Source organism: Globicephala melas, chromosome 12 (genome assembly GCF_963455315.2).
Source record: "Globicephala melas chromosome 12, mGloMel1.2, whole genome shotgun sequence".
NCBI classification, from domain to species: Eukaryota; Metazoa; Chordata; class Mammalia; order Artiodactyla; family Delphinidae; genus Globicephala; species Globicephala melas.
Window position 1 is genome coordinate 36,629,211 of NC_083325.1, and position 19,340 is coordinate 36,648,550.

At 35.5% G+C, this 19,340-nt stretch overlaps 1 protein-coding gene across 2 annotated transcripts in view; it reads left to right on the plus strand.

Moving 5' to 3' along the window:
- WDPCP (WD repeat containing planar cell polarity effector) overlaps window positions 1-19,340 on the plus strand; it is a 255,661-nt gene that overhangs the window by 80,831 nt on the left and 155,490 nt on the right. For both annotated transcript variants that reach the window (XM_070046891.1, XM_070046892.1), the window contains exon 2: window positions 8,187-8,271. In XM_070046891.1, the coding sequence (XP_069902992.1) occupies window positions 8,211-8,271 (61 nt within the window). In that variant the 5' untranslated portion in view covers window positions 8,187-8,210. The remainder of the gene's footprint in view (window positions 1-8,186; window positions 8,272-19,340) is intronic.

Sequence of the window (19,340 nt, forward strand, 5' to 3'; positions counted from 1 at the left end):
TGTTCTAGCAAGCGGACTGAACTTGTGCAAATTACTTTACCACCCTACACCTCAGTTTCCATATCTGTAAATTAAGAGGTTTAGAGTTCATCAGAGTTGATGGGAGACAGGGGTGTGTAAATGGACTCCTTGGAAAAACTGCTATTCCCTGCTCATAAAAATACTTTTGTGTACACAAACACACACACAATTTAGTATGCAATTTCAGGGAGTTACTGTGAGAATTAAATGAAATAGTGAATATAAAGTGCATTTAGTAGGTATTTTAAATCACCGTTTAGTTCCCCACATTGGGAGGGTTCTCTAGCTTCTCAGTTTTCATAAAAGCCACAGAAAATGTTTTTCAAGTCTCTTTGGGGGAAAAAGAAAAGATTTTAAAGTATATAGCTATCAAGTTGCATGAGATAATATTCCACTTTTTATAAGAAGCCATCTCTTTCATCAGTTACTAGGATTTGTTTTTTAGAGGAGCGGGTGGCAATCTGTCATCAAAGTGTTGACAAGTGAAATCTGACAAGGTTAAGGTGATATAGCTGCGGGCCACTTCAGGATTTTTCACTGTCTTTCCTGTTTGAAGAGAAAGGATCTCTTTTTTCATTCTTGCTCACTTTGCAATAGTGTTTGATTTATACGCTCTTTAAAACAGTAACTCTAAACTGACAAATTATTTCGGCAGTTAACATTGGTTTAGATAAGAGCATTTCAGTGTTCTCTTGTCTTTAACTCATCTTTGTAGGAATTATTCTTGAAATTCAGTGTATTTTCTCTTCAAAGTTGCATTTCTTTCTATATATTCAAATGTAGCATAAAACTATATTTATGGAACTACAATCTAGAATTACTTATCATGATCACATTTCTCACATTTCTGTTTTCCCTGTCTTTGTAGTGTTGTAGTTGAGATATATCCTTAAAAGAAGAATAAGTCCATATTTTTGAAGATCAGAAAGTGGGTACATATGTTGGAGGTGGTGGTGAGCAAAGATTATTTTATGGTTGTTGTTATTATTTGCTTATGCAAGCATACTTTTTTCCCTAAAATGCCTGATATAAGCCATTGTGATTATTTTGCAAATCGTGGAAGAAATGCACTTCAACTAGATACAGGTCTCTTTGGAATAATGGAAAATTGTGTGCAGCAAAATATTTGAAATGAGCATCAGCAAACAAGATGTTTGTATTAACAGGAACCTAGAAAATGGCTATGCAAAGGTCAACACTGATCTTTAAATATTAGTGAAATTTAATTTGTTGCATGTAATGAGTAGAAAGAAGAGGAGGAAGCAGGCCACAATGAGGAAGCCATTGATGAACTGTCCAAATGTCAAAACTGCTTACAGTACAGAAAATGTTAAATTGACATGATCTATTTACCTAAGTGAATTAAACAGTTTGAACAATGCTCTAGAGAAATATTTTCCAAATTTAAGTATAACAGGAGATTTATAAAGATTTTTGCCATAATTTATTTTGGGAAAATGAGGAGAATCCTACTATTCTTTCTAGGCATAGAATTTCTTCTAACCTCTTTAAGAAAGTATGATGCACAGTTTCTCTTGAAACGGGAATCTATTGCCATTTGCATCATCTAGAAATAACATCACCTGACCAATTGTTAGCAGCTATGAAGAATCACCCTGGCCATGACACTCTGCACAGCACTAGCTGAATTGAGTTCAGAGAGTTTTCTGGGGTGTTATGCCCAATTTTAAAAAAATGTGAATTCTGTGTTCTCTTATTTTCTTCATGTACAAAGTTGATGAAAAATTTTTAAGAGAATTAAATATGTCTAATGTATATAACCAAGGTTTAATATTAATGCACAGAGAATGGGACAGAGAACTCAGTAGAAAGATGGGTAAAAGCTAGGAACAGGTAATTTATAGAAGAAACAAGATTGTTAAAAAAAAATACATGAAATGATGTTTGATTCCTTTAATGAATGGAAAAATGAAACTTAAAACTATGAGAATCCATTTTTCACCTACCAGATTGGCAAAAATTTAAAACTTTGTTAATATTGCTTGTTGTTGAGGAAATAGGGAAAAGGGTAGTCATGTTATTGGTGGAAATGTAAATTGGTACTGTCATCTTGGCAGCCTGTTTGGCAGTACCTATTAAAATGTAAGGTGTGCATGTATATTTTCATAGTATTATTATTTGTAAGATGAAAAGAAGAAACAATTGTGTTCATTAAGGGAATGGTTAAGTAAATTATGATCGGTATACAATGGAACATCTGGTAGCTATTAAAAACAATGAGGTAAATCTTTATATGCTAACAAGGATATCCATGCTGTGGTATTCAGTGAAAAAAAAGCAAATTGTTGAGTAAAATCCTGTCTTTACTAAAATACAAAACAAGTCATTGTGGGTGTGGACATACTGTAAGTATCTCAAGAAGTTCTGGAAGGCCACCTGCCACGTTGTGTAGTGGCTCCCTTCAGAGTGGGGAGGGCCTCTGGGAAGGGGACACATTTGTTTTAACATCAAGTACTTCAGTATTGTTTGCATTTTTTAAAACAATAAGCATGTATTACTATTATAATTTTAAAACCCAAGAGGACACAAAAGACCAGACAGATTGTCTAATAGATTTTGAAGTTTCTCTCTTCATTTTTTGTATGCTTTTAGGTTCTATAGCTGTTTTAAAAATAAGGACATGATAGATGGTATTTTTAACACACTGCTTTGTGCTTTTGCATTTCGCTCCTACCATTTCATTGCTTAGTGTTATTTGTTAAATCTAAAGTTTTGTAAGTTGAAGTCTTTATTACCTTTTAGCATTTATTGACTAATTATGGTGGGTGCTCATTATCAGATAAATATGTTCTGAATATTTACATTTAATATTTAGGTGTTAGGTGAAAAGGTGTTCTAGACTTCTGAAGTGATCTAGATCTTTATGTGCTATGAGATAACATGATATAGCATAGAAAAGATCTAGATATATTTAAAATAATAATTTAATAACATTTGAAGATAAATGTCACTAAGGAAGCTAGAACATTTATTTGATAACTATTGTTTGAGTAAAATTTAAGAATAACATTTTCAGTGTTATAGGCAATTAGTTATATAATGCCCACTAATCATATTCAGCGCTTTTCATCTTCAGAACATTATACAGAATTAATTAATCCTTACAGCAGTCTTAGAAATGTAGGTCAATGTCATTATCCTTGTTTTTGTTGGTGGGGAAATTGAGGCAGAGAGGTTGAATGATTCGGGGTAAGTTTGTTACAGCATGGTTAGAATTAAGGCATTTGGGCTCAGAGCCCAGCATTTAGAGCAATAGAATCACACCTTCTTTAGAAGACTTAATCTTGTGTCCTTGATAAAACTCTATTTCTCATTAAACCATTGCTGAGGTCATCTCTATATTAAAATTCAGAAACAACAAGTTTGATCACTATATAACCACTTAAAAACACACACCATTTTCTCCTCCATGCCTTTTCTGGCACTATATTGGCTTAATCTGCCTTTTCCATTGTCTCCTTGTTGGAGAATTACCGAAATATCTATCTTTGACTTTATTTTTCTTCTGGGATCTTTTTCAGTAGCTTTAGCTTTACTTTCTATTTAGAAAATTCCAAAATAGTTTTTATATAGTCCAGACCCCCTTTCTATATTTCTAGCTATCAGCTAGACATTTCTACTCATATCAACCCTTATAACTTAAACTCCCACTGTGTCTGAAATTCAGTTTATTGACAACAAAACTTGCTCCTCTTCTAGACTGACCTGTTTCTATGTATGTTTCAATCCAAGTCCTGCCCTTGAAACTAGGATAAACCAGGTGGGAACAGGTCTGGGTAAGGGGTTTCTGGGAACCAGGTGTGGCCAGAACAGTGGTATTTGAGTCCTTTGCCAGGGTGAAGAAGCTGAATCACAGTCTAAGGAAGAGGAAGAGCCAGATTACAAACTGAAAGGCAAGACTAAAGTATAGCAGGAGACCGAGTGGCCAGGTCAGTGGCTAGGAAAATTGAGGTTGTTGGTTGAGTAGTTGAGTTAGTCGTTGTGAATGCGCTGGTACTCTTTTACTGGCATATGATGATGGAGGCATGTCAGCTCACTAGAGCCATGTTCAAGGCAAGGGTCATGTCTGTACAGTAACCAGATCCCTATCTCATGGTGGTCACTCCGGATTCTTCCTCCTTCCTTACTTCCACAATTCATCAGTTCCCATATGCCTTTGATACTTTATTCAAATGAATCTGATTCTTTTTTTACATTCCAACTTCCACCATCCCAATTCAAATCCTTGTTGCTAAATATTGGTGTTGCCTGTTACTTTATTACCTTTCTAACAGGTCACTTGTATAAAAAAATCCCTCCAATATTCCCATCCACAAAGTTAATCTTCCAACAACAATTCTGATCTGTTGATTACCGTTTCTAAAATACCTTACCAGATCAGAAACTATTCATAATTTCTCCGTAGCCACCTAACAAGATATAAAGTCCTAAGTTTGGCATTTAAAGACTTACTTAGTATGGCCCTGATATATCTCTTCTATTTGTGCACCAAACCAATTGCTTACTACCTCTTAAATATGCCTTGCATCTTTCTGTCTAATTTATGTTTTTGTATATTGTTTCCTCCTTTTTCTCTCTCTCCCTTTATCAAAATCTAAGAATTCTTCAGTGTCCTCTACTTTATAAGAGAATTTCTTTATTATCAAACTAGAACATCTGAACACCCACAGCCCTTTGTTTATGTTGCTAAATTTGCACTTATCACAAACTTCATATTGGTTTTGTGATTATTTTATCTGCTATACTAGATTTTAGCTATTTGATAGTAGAGACCCTGATTTATATATCCTGTATCTGTGACTCAGTAAAATGTCAAACACCTAAAGTGCTCAAAGTATTTGTGATATTTAATTAATAATTAGATATCATAGGACTCTCTGAGGTACAAATGACCCAGTGTACCTACTAATCTAGTCTTTTGTTAGAGTATGTTCAATCTAAGCTTGAGGTCTCTTTGAGAGTCCTCTGCCCTTTTACACAAACTTTATCATTGCATGATTGTTTGATTTAGTGTTGAATATTTCAAAAATCTTTATTTCTGATAATGTGACATTGATTAAATATGTTCATGCATATCTTAACAGATAATTAATGTAATTCTGTGTAGATAGCATTAGACAAGGGATTGTGGGGGAATACACTGTATTTTAGGTAATTTTGAAATTACCTAATGATGACTAGAACACCTAATACAACTAGTGGTTTCTTTTAAATTTGTGCTATTTAGTTGTCTTTAATTTTGTACATTTTAAATTGGTAAATAGATAATCCTCAGAAAGTCTATTGATAATAAATAGCAAGTATATGTTCTAACTTTATGCCCAAGAAATATTTCCTTAGGCTCTTTGAGGTATTTTGCTAATACACATTTCATTTTAAATGTCTCATTGGCACCATGGTATCATTAATCTTTATTAAACTACAGCAATGTCTTCTTCTCTTAGTTAATTTTTCTATCCCATCATGTTTGACATTAGGGTTTTATTTGCCCTCAGGCTTCCTCTCCTTTCTAAAGAAGTCAAAATAGCTGACTTCAGAAACCAGGGAAGACAAATATTCTGAAGATTTATTTAGTGGCACGTAATCTTTACCTCTAAAAGTTTTTATTTTCCAAAATAATGTTATCAAAAGTATAAAAAAGTCACAGCATCTTAGTGCAATGGTTTCTATTTTCCGTGATACTTTCTTAAAATTTACCTATATGGTAACAATCTTAAGGCAAATAAATATTTATTATAATGTAATCTGTTTTGGAAGGAAGACTTCAAAGCTTTCGAGGGTGTAACTAGAAAGTGAGAAAGGCTAAGATCCTCCCATTTCTCTGTGCTCAAAATTTGGGCTATCATAGATTCTCCCCCCTACAAGAGAACAATCAAGATTTACATCAAGCTCAGTTTAAATCATGCTCCTTATTTTGTCACGGAGACTGGACATTTGGATTTAGAATGGCCTTCTGACACATCTGAGACTGTCATCAACTGCCTTATAAAATTAAACAGAAAATTGAAAAAGTTAAAAAGATATTTTAAATGAAAATTAAATTAAGGGCAATTTTTTGTTTAGGTTTTCCCTTCTGCTGTTCTTTTCATTTGGCTAATTATTTTTCCTATTCAATATTAAAATTTGCTGTATTTTTTAGTCATTCATTCTTTTATTCATTTTTGCCCTGTGTAACTAGTTTTGGTCTAGTTCTAAGTCATGTGTATTGGGTTTTATCCCCAGAGAAATGCACAAGGGCACTGAGTGGGGCAATATTTCTTCACTTTGGTAGGTACTCTCTATTTCACTACCTTTTTAATCCCTGCCCATGCCCCCTCCCAAAATGCAGAATCCAGAATTCTACTGAAATTCTTTTCTTTCTTCCTTCAAAACAACTATTTATGCATTAATACAATATTTGAATAATATGAGCTCAGTCTTGACTGCTTCCTTCGGGCAGATTTTTCAAACAAGGAAATTACAGCATTGTTTTTAACTGGTGGCATTCTTGAGTAAGATGCAAGGCCTTCAGAGGTCTGCGTCTTTCAAAAACCTGCAGAGTGTAAAAGATGGCAAGACATTTTGAGGACTAAAAAGGTTATTGATTTGGTCCCCTCCCACCATGTCCATCTAGTAATTATAGATTTTTACAAATGTTAAAAAATTTACTCCATTAATTCTTTTTAACTTTATATTGTCTTTTTAGCAGATATTTGAAGTTCAGAGGAAAAGAAGGATGAATAACCCACATTTGACTATCTTTTGCCTGCCTGCTAATGCATGACCCTGCAAAGCCTCCTCCTTAATCACACATATTTTGGGGAGCCTGCAGGAGTCATCACATGTGTTCATAAATAAGTCGAATCATTTACTAATGGACACTGGCCATTTCCTTCTCACTTGCCTCACTTGCTAGACCTGCTCCATCAACTCGTTATTGCTGCCGCCGTGTCTACTTTTGCTGGGTGTGGATCCCACTTTGTCTGGATACCACCACTCTGAGTACATTAATGTGAAGGGCTACCAGTCCTGCTTACGTTCTATGTTCATCATTTAATTCCTATGCTTCTCTGAGGTCCTACTGACATTTTACAACTTGTCTGTAGCTTTCTCAGAGCACTGCTATTCCAAGCAGGGTTGAGCCCTTCTTTTATGCTGTGAAATTGTTCACTCTGCCATTTCAATAATTAGTACACTGTGTCTCATTAGTTGAACATGCATCTGATTCTTGATGATGGTAAGTGCATTGAGGTCAAATGTAAAGGTGAAGGAAGGACCAACAACGTTTGTGTTATGTCTAAAATTATTTTGGATTATCACCCATATGAATAGTATGGGAAAATATTTTTAGTCACTCCAAATGTTAAAGAAGCTGAAGGCTTTTTCCTCTATATGAAAGATGTCTTAAAATATTTTTCAAGCATTTTTTGTTATTCAGAAGTTTGTTGGAAATAATAAAGTGTTAATAATATCCATCACTAGCCCCTGCTGTTAAAACTAGGAGAAAATATAAGATGTACATTATTGCTATCTCTTTTTTTTAACGCAGGTAGAGTAGACTATCTGGATCTATCACAACATGCAGATTAACAAACTAATCTGAATGCTAATGTGGTTTCACACAGTTTACTTCTAAGTAAATATGTTTCCTATAATAATAACTATATATCATTTACCTTGAAAATTCCACTTTAATTAGCCTTTTAGTATGTGGGAGATTGTAAATATTTGCTTTGTATATTAAAGATAGACCACAAAATGTGTTTGTACTTACTAACTACATAACAGATGTTTCTTTTCCTTAAAAATATTTTTTAAAAATGCTTAAATGCTAAATAATTATAAATTATAATGCTAAATAATTCTAATTTCTAATTAGAAATCAAACGTATATTATTGGAAACCCAAATATATATATTCTTCTTACTACATTTCTCAATGCAATGACATACTAAATCTAGGAAAAGAAGTGCTTTTTTCCTTTTTCTAGAGTTCATTTCTGGGTGGTTAACTAAGGATACATTAAAGTGTGTTTATTCTAATGAACCGTATCTCAAATATCAGTAGTGGCAAGTGATTCTTTTTATTATTTCTAAGGGATCTTGGTTTTATTGGCAATAGAAGATAATTAATTGGCACCTCTTCTTAATTATTTTTTTAAACAGGACAGAGATTCCTTCTGCCATCAGATGTCTTTCTGCTTGACTGAACTGCACCTGTGGTCTTTGAAGAATACCTTACACATTGGGGGTAAATAAGCTCTGGATTAATTTCAATATTTTTAAAATATAAGTTACAACAATATAAATAAGTACTAGCAAAGGTTAGAGCCTAGATTCCATCTGGAATTGGATTATTTTCTTTATACGTAATGAAAAATTGGCTAGTGTATAGTAATTTCTTTTAGTTAACTCTGCTTATGTTTTTTCAACTTGAGTTACATTTTCTGCTTTGAACATTAATTTTATTGGCCTAATATCTGTTTCTTCTTAAGATACACAAATGTTCCATTTTTTTCCTGGGATTATTCATAATAACTGATTTATATTCATAAATATTTGCAGGCTTGCTAGTGGTAAATGCATTTCTATTTGATATTAAAGTAATATTTCAAACATAAAGTAATATTTCAAACATACAACTAAGAGGTACAATTATATTCATTTTTTAAAAAATAAATAAATAAATAAATTTATTTATTTATTTATTTTTAGCTGTGTTGGGTCTTCGTTTCTGTGCGAGGGCTTTCTCTAGTTGCGGCGAGCAAGGGCCACTCTTCATCGTGGTGCACTGGCCTCTCACTATTGCAGCCTCTCCTGTTGCAGAGCACAGGCTCCAGACGCGCAGGCTCAGTAGTTGTGGCTCATGGGCCCAGTTGCTCTGCGGCATGTGGGATCTTCCCAGACCAGGGCTCAAACCCCTGTCCCCTGCATTGGCAGGCAGATTCTAAACCACTGCGCCACCAGGGAAGCCCTATTCATGTTTTTTGGATCTCACATTTTTTGGGGAAGAGAGTAATATAAATGTGTTTTAACAATGTTTATTAGTATTTCAGGATAAAGTATATATCATTAGGAAACATCTTTTAAAAAAGTCTTTTCCTTTCTGAGTATCTAAAGCAACTCTTGTATTTAGGAGGACAGATTTATTTACATCTTTAGCATCATTACTAAGAAAATGGTTTACCTTGCAAAGCATTATTTCTTTATATCAAATATATAATTACAGATGATGTCATTATAATTTCATTAAGTTTAGCTTGCTTAAAATGGATAAGGTTAGAATTTCCAGTTAAGCAAAGTGGACTTAACACCCATTTGCTTCCTTCCCCGATTCTTCTAAAATGAGAGTAAACGAATTACTATTAAAAAGGTGTACAGCACTGGAGCCTGCAGGCATTTTGGTGGGGATAATGGCAGACTTCAGGAGGGCTCATGCCAAGGAGTACTTCCCAGAACTTCTGCTGCCAGTGTCCTTGTCCCTGCAGTGAGCCACAGCTGCCCCCGGCCTCTGCAGGAGACCCTCCGAAACTAGCAGCCATGTGGCTGACAGGGTCTTGGTGCTCTGGCCTGGTGTCAGGCCTGAGCCTCTGAGGTAGGAGAGCTGAGTTCAGGACATTGGACCACCAGAGACCTCCTGACCCCATGTGATATCAATCGGCAAGAGCTCTCCCAGAGATCTCTGTTGCAAAACTAAGACCCATCTCCACCCAACAGCCAGCAAGCTCCAGTGCTGGACGCCCCATGCCAAACAACTAGCAAGACAGGAACACAACCCCACCCATTAGCAGAGAGGCAGCCTAAAATTATAGTAAGTTCACAGACACTCCAAAACACACCACCAGATGTGGCCCTGCCCACCAGAAAGACATGATCCAGCCTCATCCACCAGAACACAGACACCAGTCCCCTCCACCAGGAAGCCTACACAACCCACTGAACCAATCTCACCCACTGGGGGCACACACCTAAAATGACAGGAACTATGAACCTGCAGTCTGAGAAAAGGAGACCTCAAACAAAACGAGAAGGCAGAGAAATATGCAGCAGGTGAAGGACAAAGGCAGAAACGCACCAGACCAAACAAATGAAGGGGAAATAGGCAGTCTACCTGAAAAACAATTCACTGTAATGAAAGTAAAGATGATCCAAAATATTGGAAATAAAATGGAGAAAATGTAAGAAACATTTAACAAGGACCAAGAAGAACTAAAGAGCAAACAAACAAGGATGAACAACGCAAAAAATGAGATTACAAATTCTCTAGAAGGAATCAATAGCAGAATAACTGAGGCAGAAGAATGGATAAGTGACCTGGAAGATAAAATAGTGGAAATAACTGCCACAGAGTAGAGTAAAGAAAAAAGAATGAAAAGAATTGAGGACAGTCTCAGAGACCTCCGGGACAACAGACCTCAGAGACAACAGTAAACCCACCAACATTCGAATTATAGGGGTCCCAGAAGAAGAAGAGAAAAAGAAAGGGTTTGAGAAAATATTTGAGGAGATTATAGTTGAACACTTCCCCAACATGTGAAAGGAAATAGTCAAGTCCAGGAAGCTCAGAGAGTCCCATACAGGATAAATCCAAGGAGAAACACGTCAAGACATATTAATCAAACTATCAAAAATTAAATACAAAGAAAAAATATTAAAAGCATCAAGGGAAAAACAACAAATAACATACAAGGGAATCCCCATAAGATTAACAGGTGATCTTTCAGCAGAAACTCTGCAAGCCAGAAGGCAGTGGCAGGACATATTTAAAGAGATGAAAGGGAAGAATCTACAACCAAGATTACCCAGCAAGGATCTCATTCAGATTTGACAGAGAAATCAAAAGCTTTATAGACAAGCAAAAGTTAAGAGAATTCAGCACCACTAAACCAACTTTACAACAAATGCTAAAGCAACTTCTCTAGGCAGGAAACACAGGAGAAGGAAAAGACCTGCAAAAACAAACGCAAAACAATTAAGAAAATGGTAATAGGAACATACGTATCGATAACTACCTTAAATGTAAATGGATTAAATGCTCCAACCGAAAGACACAGACTGGCTGAATGGGTATAAAAACAAGTCACGTATATATGCTGTCTACAAGAGACCCACTTCAGATCTAGGGCCACATACAGACTGAAAGTGAGGGGACGGAAAAAGGTACTCCATGCAAATGGAAATCAAAAGAAAGCTGGAGGAGCAATTCTCGTATCAGACAAGATAGACTTTGAAATAAAGACTATTAGAAGAGACAAAGAAGGACACTACATAATGATCAAAGGATCAATCCAAGAAGATATAACAGTTGTAAATATTTATGCACCCAGTATAGGAGCACCTCAGTACATAAGGCAAATGCTAACAGCCATAAAAGGGGAAAACAACAGTAACACAATGATAGTAGGGGACTTTAACACCCCACTTTCACCAATGGACAGATCATGCAGAATGAAAATAAATAAGAAACACAAGCTTTAAATGACACTCTAGACAAGATAGACTTAATTGATATTTATAGGACATTACCCCCCAAAACAACAGAATACGGTTTATTCTCAAGTGTTCATGGAACGTTCTCCAGGATAGATCGTATCTTGGCTCACAAATCAAGCCTTAGTAAATTTAAGAAAAGTGAAATCATATCAAGTATCTTTTCCTACCAGAATGCCATGAGACTAGATATTGATTACAGGGAAGAAACTGTAAGAAATACAAACACATGGAGGATAAACAATACGCTACTAAATAACCAAGAGATCACTGAAGGAATCAAAGAGGAAATCATAAAATACCTAGAAACAGGGGCTTCCCTGGTGGCGCAGTGGTTGAGAGTCCGCCTGCGATGCAGGGGACGTGGGTTCGTGCCCCGGTCTGGGAAGATCCCACATGCCGCGGAGCGGCTAGGCCCGTGAGCCATGGACGCTGAGCTTGCGCGTCCGGAGCCTGTGCTCTGCAACGGGAGAGGCCACAACAGTGAGAGGCCCGAGTACCGCAAAACAAAACAAAACAAAACAAAAAAAATACCTAGAAACAAATGACAATGAAATCACAACGACTCAAAACCTATGGGACTCAGCAAAGGCAGTTCTAAGAAGTTTGTAGCAATACAATCCTACCACAAGAAACAAAAATCTCAAACAACCTAACCTTACACCTAAAGCAATTACAGAAAGAAGAAAAAAAGACCCAAAGATAGCAGAAGGAAGGAAATCATAAAGATCAGGTCAGAAATAAAAAGAAATGAAGGAAATGATAGCAAAGATCAAGAAAACTAAAAGCTGTTTCTTTGAGAAGATAAACAAAATTGATAAACCGTTAGCCAGACTCATCAAGAAAAAAAGGGAGAAGACTCAAATCAACAGAATTAGAAATGAAAAAAGGAGAAGTAACAGCTGACACTGCAGAAATACGAAGGATCATGAGAGATTACTACAAGCAACTCTATGCCAATAAAATGGACAACCTGGAAGAAATGGACAAATTCTTAGAAAAGCACAACCTTCCAAGAATGAACCAGGAACAAACAAAATATAAACAGACCAATCACAAGCACTGAAATTGAAACTGTGATCAGAAATCTTCGAACAAACAGAATCCCAGGACAAGATGGCTTCACAGGCGAATTCTGTCAAACATTTAGAGAAGAGCTAATACCTATCCTGATCAAACTCTTGCAAAATATAGCAGAGGGAGAAACATGCCCAAACTCATTCTATGGGGCCACCATCATCCTGATACCAAAACCAGACAAAGATGTCACAAAGAAGGAAAACTATGGCCAATATCACTGATGAACATAGATGCAAAAATCCTCAACAAAATACTAGCAAACGGAATCCAACAGCACACTAAAAGGATCATACACCATGATCAAGTGGGGTTTATCCCAGGAATGCAAGGATTCTTTAACATACACAAACCAATCAATGTGATACACCATATTAACAAATTGAAGGATAAAAACCACATGATAATCTCAATAGATGCAGAAAAAGTTTTCAACAGAATTCAACACCAATTTATGATAAAAACTCTCCAGAAAGTAGCCATAGAGGGAACCTACCTCAACATAATAAAGGCCATATACGACAAACAGGGAACAGAAAACCCACTCCTAAAGGATGTGCATGCAAACTCACTTGACCTGAAAACCAGCACAAAAACAGCATACTGAGAAGCACATGGACCATAGGTGAAGGGGACCCACTTACTAATCTTGAAGCATCTGCCAGAGAGTCAGGAACCAACTGAGACACTCCCTGGGAACAGAGACACTGGCCAAAGCATTTTTGCAATTTCAGGCTGCCTTCATAGTTCTGGTGCAGGTGAGCACCATTTTGAAATTTTCCCTCTAACCTTTTAGAAAGGAGAGGGATAAATAGAAAGGACTTTAGAAAGGACTGGGAGAAATAACTGATTTACTTAATACATAAAAATAAACACAGAGACTTAGGCAAAATGAGACAGAAACATATTCCAATCAGAAAAATATGACAAAACCTCAGAAAAAGAGCTAAGGAAAATGGAGGTAAGCAATCTAGTGTATAAAGAACTTACAGTAATTATAAAAATGCTCACTGAGCTCTGGAGAAGAATGGATGAATACTGTGAAAACTTCAACAAAGATATAGGAAATATAAGAAAGTAATAAACAGAAGTTATAACTGAACTAAAGAATATGCTAGAGGGGTTCAACAGCAGACTGCATGAGGTAGAAGAATGAATCAGTGGGCTAGAAAACAGAACAATGGAACTCACCCACACAGAGCAACTAAATGAAAAATGAATTTAAAAAAGTGAAGATAACTTAAGAGACCTTTGGTACAACATCAAGCAGAATAACATTTGGACTATAGGGGTCCCAGAAGGAGGAGAGAGAGAGCAAGGGCTAGAAAAATTATTTGAAGAAATAGTGGCTGAAAACTTCCCTATTTGGGGAAAGGAAACAGACAGGTCCAGGAAGCCCAGAGAATTCCGAATAAGATGAACCCAAAGAGATGCACACCAAGACACATTATAATTAAAATGGGAGAGGTTAAGGGTAAAGAGAGAATCCAGAAAGCAGCAAGAAAAAAACAACTAATTTTGTACAAGGGAAACCCCATAAAGGCTATGAGCAGAAATTTTCAGCAGAAACTTGACAGGCCAGAAGGGAGTGGCATGTCATGTTCAAAGTGCTGCAAGAAAAAACTTCCAACCAAGGATTCTCTACCTAATGAGGTCATCATTCATAATTGAAGGAGAGATGAAGGGTTTCAGATAAGCAAAAACTAAAGGAATCTGTTACTGGCCCTACAGGAAATGTTGAAAGGACTTCTTTAATTTTAAAGGAAAAGAAGTGGTACTAATTAATAATAAGAAAATATACAAAAGTAAAAATCTCACTAGAAAAGGTAACTATATAATAAAAGTAGTGGATCAATCACTTTTATAAGGCAAGCATGCAGGTTAAAAGACAAATGAAGTAAAATTAACTAAAATTACAATAATTAGTTAAGACATGCATAAAATAAAAAGATGTAAAGTGTGTCAATGAAAGTATAAAATGTTGGGGGGATAAAAAGATAAAACTTTGGAATGTGTTCAAATTTAAGTTGTTACCAACTTAAAACAGGCCACTATTTAAATAGGAAGTTATATGTGAACCTCACTAACTATAAGGAAAAAATTATAGTAACTACACTAAAGAAAATGAGAAAGGAATCTAAATATAATGTTAGAGTAAACTACTAAAGCACAACGGAAGAGAGAAAGAGAAGAAAAAAGGAACAGAGAACTTCAAAAATAGCCAGAAAACATTTAACAAAATGGAATAATTATGTACTTATCAATTATTACTTTAAATGCAAATGGACTAAATTTGCCAATCAAAAGTGGCTGAATGGATAAAAAAAGAAGACCCATCTATTGGTTACCTACAAGAGAATTACTTCTCTTGTAATTCTTGAAAGGAAACACACAGACTTAAAGTGAAGAGATGGAAAAAAATATTCCATGCAAATGGATGTGAAAAGAAAGCTGGATTAGCTATACTCATATCAGACAAAATAGACTTTAAAACAGAGACAGTAATAAAAGACAAAGAAGGGCATTACATAATGATAAAGGGGTCTGTCCAGCAAGAAAATATTAACATTTATAAATGTATTTGCACCCAACAGCGGAGAACCAATATATATTAAGCAAATAATAACAGACTTACAGAGAAAAATTGAAAGCAATACAATAATACTAGGGGATTTTAACACCCCATTTACATCAACAAATCATCCAGACAGAAAATCAATACAGAAACATTGGAGTTAAATGACACATTAGTCCAGATTGACTTAATAGATAAACATAGAACATTCCATTCAAAATCAGCAGAATACATATTTTTCTTAAGTACACGTAGAAACATTCTCCAGGATAGATCACTATTAGGTCATAAAACAAGTCTCAGTAAATTGAAGAAGATTGAAATCACATTAAACATCTTCTTTGGCCACAGTGGTATGAAACTAGATATCAATCATAAGGAAAAGGCCAGGAAAAAACACAAAAAGGTGGATATTAAATAGCATGCTACTGAACAACCAGTGGGTCATCAAAGAAATCAATACCTAGATACAAACGAAAACAGAAATATGTCATATCAAAATCTATGTCACGCAGCAAAAGGAGTTCTAAGAGGGAAGGTCATAGCAATATAGGCCTACTTCAGAAAGCAAGAGAAATCCCAAATAAACAATCTAACTTTACACCTAAAGGAGCTAGAAAGAGAAGAACAAATGAAGCCCCAATTAGTAGAAGGAAGGAATAATGAAGATCAGAGCAGGAATAAATGAAATAGAGACTAAAAAAAAAAAAAAATGAGAAGATAAGTGAAACAAAGAGCCAGTTCTTTGAAAAGATAAACAAAACCAACAAACCTTTAGCTAGAATAACCAAGGAGAAAAGAGAGAGGACTCAAATAAAATCAGAAATGAAAGAAAAGTTACAGCTGATACCACAGAAATGCAAAGGATCATAAGAGACTACTGTGAACAGTTACACACCAACAAATTGGACAACATAGAAGATAAATTCCTAGAAAGATAAAATCTTTACAGACTGAATCATGAAGAAATAGAAAATCTGTGTGGACTGATTACTAGTAAGGACATTGAAACAGTAATCAAAAGCTTCCTAACAAACAAAAATAGAGGACCAGACAGCTTTTCTGGTGAATTTTTACAAAACAGAGATTTAATACCTGTTCTTCTCAAACTATTCCAAAAGGTTGAAGAGGAGGGAAACATTCCAAACATTTTATACTACCAAAACCAGGCAAGGACACCACACAAAAAAAGAAAATTACAGGCCAATTCTTGATGAACATACATGTAAAAATCCTCAACAGAATATTGGTAAACCAAATCCAACAATACATTAAAAGGACTGTGCACCATGATCAAGTAGGATTCAGGGATACAAAAATGTTTTATCACCCACAAAGCAATCAACATGATATATCATATTAACAAAATGAAGGATAAAAATCATACAATTATCTCAATAGATGCAGAAAAAAATATTTGACAAAATTCAACATCCATCTATGCTAAAAACTTACAGCAAAGTTGGTAAAGCAGAATTTACCTCAACATAATAAAGGCCATATATGACAAACCCAAGCTAACATCAGTGGTGAAAAGCTGAAATCTTTTCCCTTAAAATCAGGAATAAGACAAAGATGTCTATTCTCACCACTTTTATTCAACATAATATTGGAAATCCTAGCCATAGCAGTTAGGTGAGGAGAAAATAGGTATTCAGATCAGAAAGGAAGAAATAAAACTCACTATTTGCAGATGACATGATACTATATAGAGATAACCCCAAAGACTCTGCCAAAAAAATGGTATAACTAATAAATGAATTTAGTTAAGTTGCTGTATACAAAATCAATGTACAGAAGTCTGTGGCATATCTATGCACTAATAACAAGCTATCAGAGAAATAAAACAATCCCATTTACAATTGCATCAAAAAGAATATAATACCTAGGAATAAATGTAACCAAGGAGTCGAAAGACCTATACACCAAAAAGTACAAGATGCTGATGTAAGAAATTGAAAAATATATAAATAAATGGAAATAATATTCCATGTTCATGGACTGGAAGCATTAATATTGTTAAAATGTCCATTCTACCCAAAGCTGTCTACAGGCATACCTTAGAGACATTGTGGGTTCAGTTCTAGACCACTCCAAAAAAGCAGATATCTCAAAGTGAGTCACAAATGTTTTGGTTTCCCAGTGCATCTAAAAGTTATGTTTACACTATACTGTCATCTATTAAGTGTACAGTAGCATTATGTCTTTAAAAACATTGTACATACCTTAATTAAAAAATATTTTATTGCTAAAAAATGCTAAATATCGTATGAGCTTACAGCAAGTTGTAATCTTTTTGCTGGTGGAGGGTTTTGCCTCAGTGTTGATGGGTGGTGGTTGCTGAAGGTTGGGGTGCCTGTGGCAATTTCTTAAAATAAGACACCAGTGAAGTTTGCCACATTGATGGACTCTTCCTTTCACACATGATTTCTCTGTAGCATGTAGTGCTGTTTGATAGCATTTTACCCAGAGTAAAACTTCTTTCAAAATTGTAGTCAATCCTCTAGAATCCTGCTGCTGCTTTATCAACTAAGTTTACATAATATTCTAAATCCCTTGTTGTCATTTCAGTAATCTTCATAGCATTTATACCAGGAGTAGACTTATTTCATCTCAAGAAACAACTTTCTTTGATCATTCATAAGAAGCAACTCCTTAAGTGTTAAAGTTTTCTCATGAGATTGGAACAAAATTCAGTCCTATATTCAGGCTCCACTTCTAATTCTAGTTCTTTTGCTGTTTTCCCCACATCTGCAGTTACTACCTCCACTGAAGTCTTCAACCCCTCAAAGTTATCCATGAGGGTTGGAAAGAACTTCTTCCAAACTCCTGTTAATGTTGCTATTTTGACTTTTTCCCGTGAATCATGAATGTTCTTAATGGCACCTAGAATGGAGAATCCTTTCCAGGTTTTCTTTTCTTATCCTGTTTTTTTTGGCCATGCCACATGGCTTGCAGGATCTTAGTTCTCTGACCAGGGATTGAACCCGGGCCCCAGCTGTGAAAGCACTGAGTCCTAACCACTGGACCACCAGGGAATTCCTAGAAGGTTTTCAATTGAATTTGCCCAGATCCATCGGAGGAATCACTGTCTGTGGCAGCTATAGCCTTAAGAATTGTTTTTCTTAAACCATAAGACTCGAATGTCAAAATTACTCCTTGATCTATGGGCTGCAGAATGGATGTTGTGCTTGTGCTACCAGGCATAAAAACAACATTAATCTCATTGTACATCTCCATCAGAGTTCTTGGGTGACCAGGTGCATTGTCAATGAGTAGTAATATTTTGAAAGAAATCTTTGTTTCTGAGCTGTAGGTCTCAAGGGTGGGCTTAAATTATTCATTAAATCATGTTGTAAACAGATGTGCTGTCATCCAGGCTTTGTGGTTCCATTTATAGGGCACAGATAGAGTAGATTTAGCAGAATCTTAAGGTCCCTAGGATTGCTGAGCATTGGCTTCTACTTCAAGTTGGCAGCTGTATTAGCCCCTAACAAGAAAGTCATCCTGTCTGTTGAAGCTTTGAAAACAGTCATTGACTTTTCCTCTCTAGCTATGTAATTCCTAGATGGCACCTTCTTTCAATAGAAGGTTGTTTGTCTACATTGAAAATTTATTGTTTAGTGTAGCCAGCTTCATTAATTTTATCTTAGCTAGGTCTTCCAGATAACTTGCTGTAGGTTCTACATCTGCACTTGCTGCTTCACCTTGTACCTTTATGTTCTGGACATGGTTTCTTGCCTTAAACCTCATGAACCAACCTCTGCTAGCTTTAAACATTTCTTCTGCAGCTTCCTCACCTCTCTCAGTCTTCATAAAATTGAAAAGAGTTAGGTCCTTGTTTTGCATTAGGGTTTGGCTTAGGGAATGTTGTGGCTGATCTATCCAGGCCACCAAAACTTTATATCAGCAATAAAGTTGTTTCATTTTCTTATTATTTGTGTGTTCAGTGGAGTAGCACTTTTAATTTCCTTTAAGAACTTTTCCTTTGCAGTCACAACTTAGCTAACTGTTTGGCTCAGGAGGCCTAGCTCTCAGCCTGTCTTGACTTTCAACATGCCTTCCTCAATAAGCTTAATCATTTCTTTTTTTAAAGTTAAATTAAATTAAATTTTTTTGTTTATTTATTTTTGGCTGCATTGGGTCTTTGTTGCTGAGCATGGGCTTTCTCTAGTTGC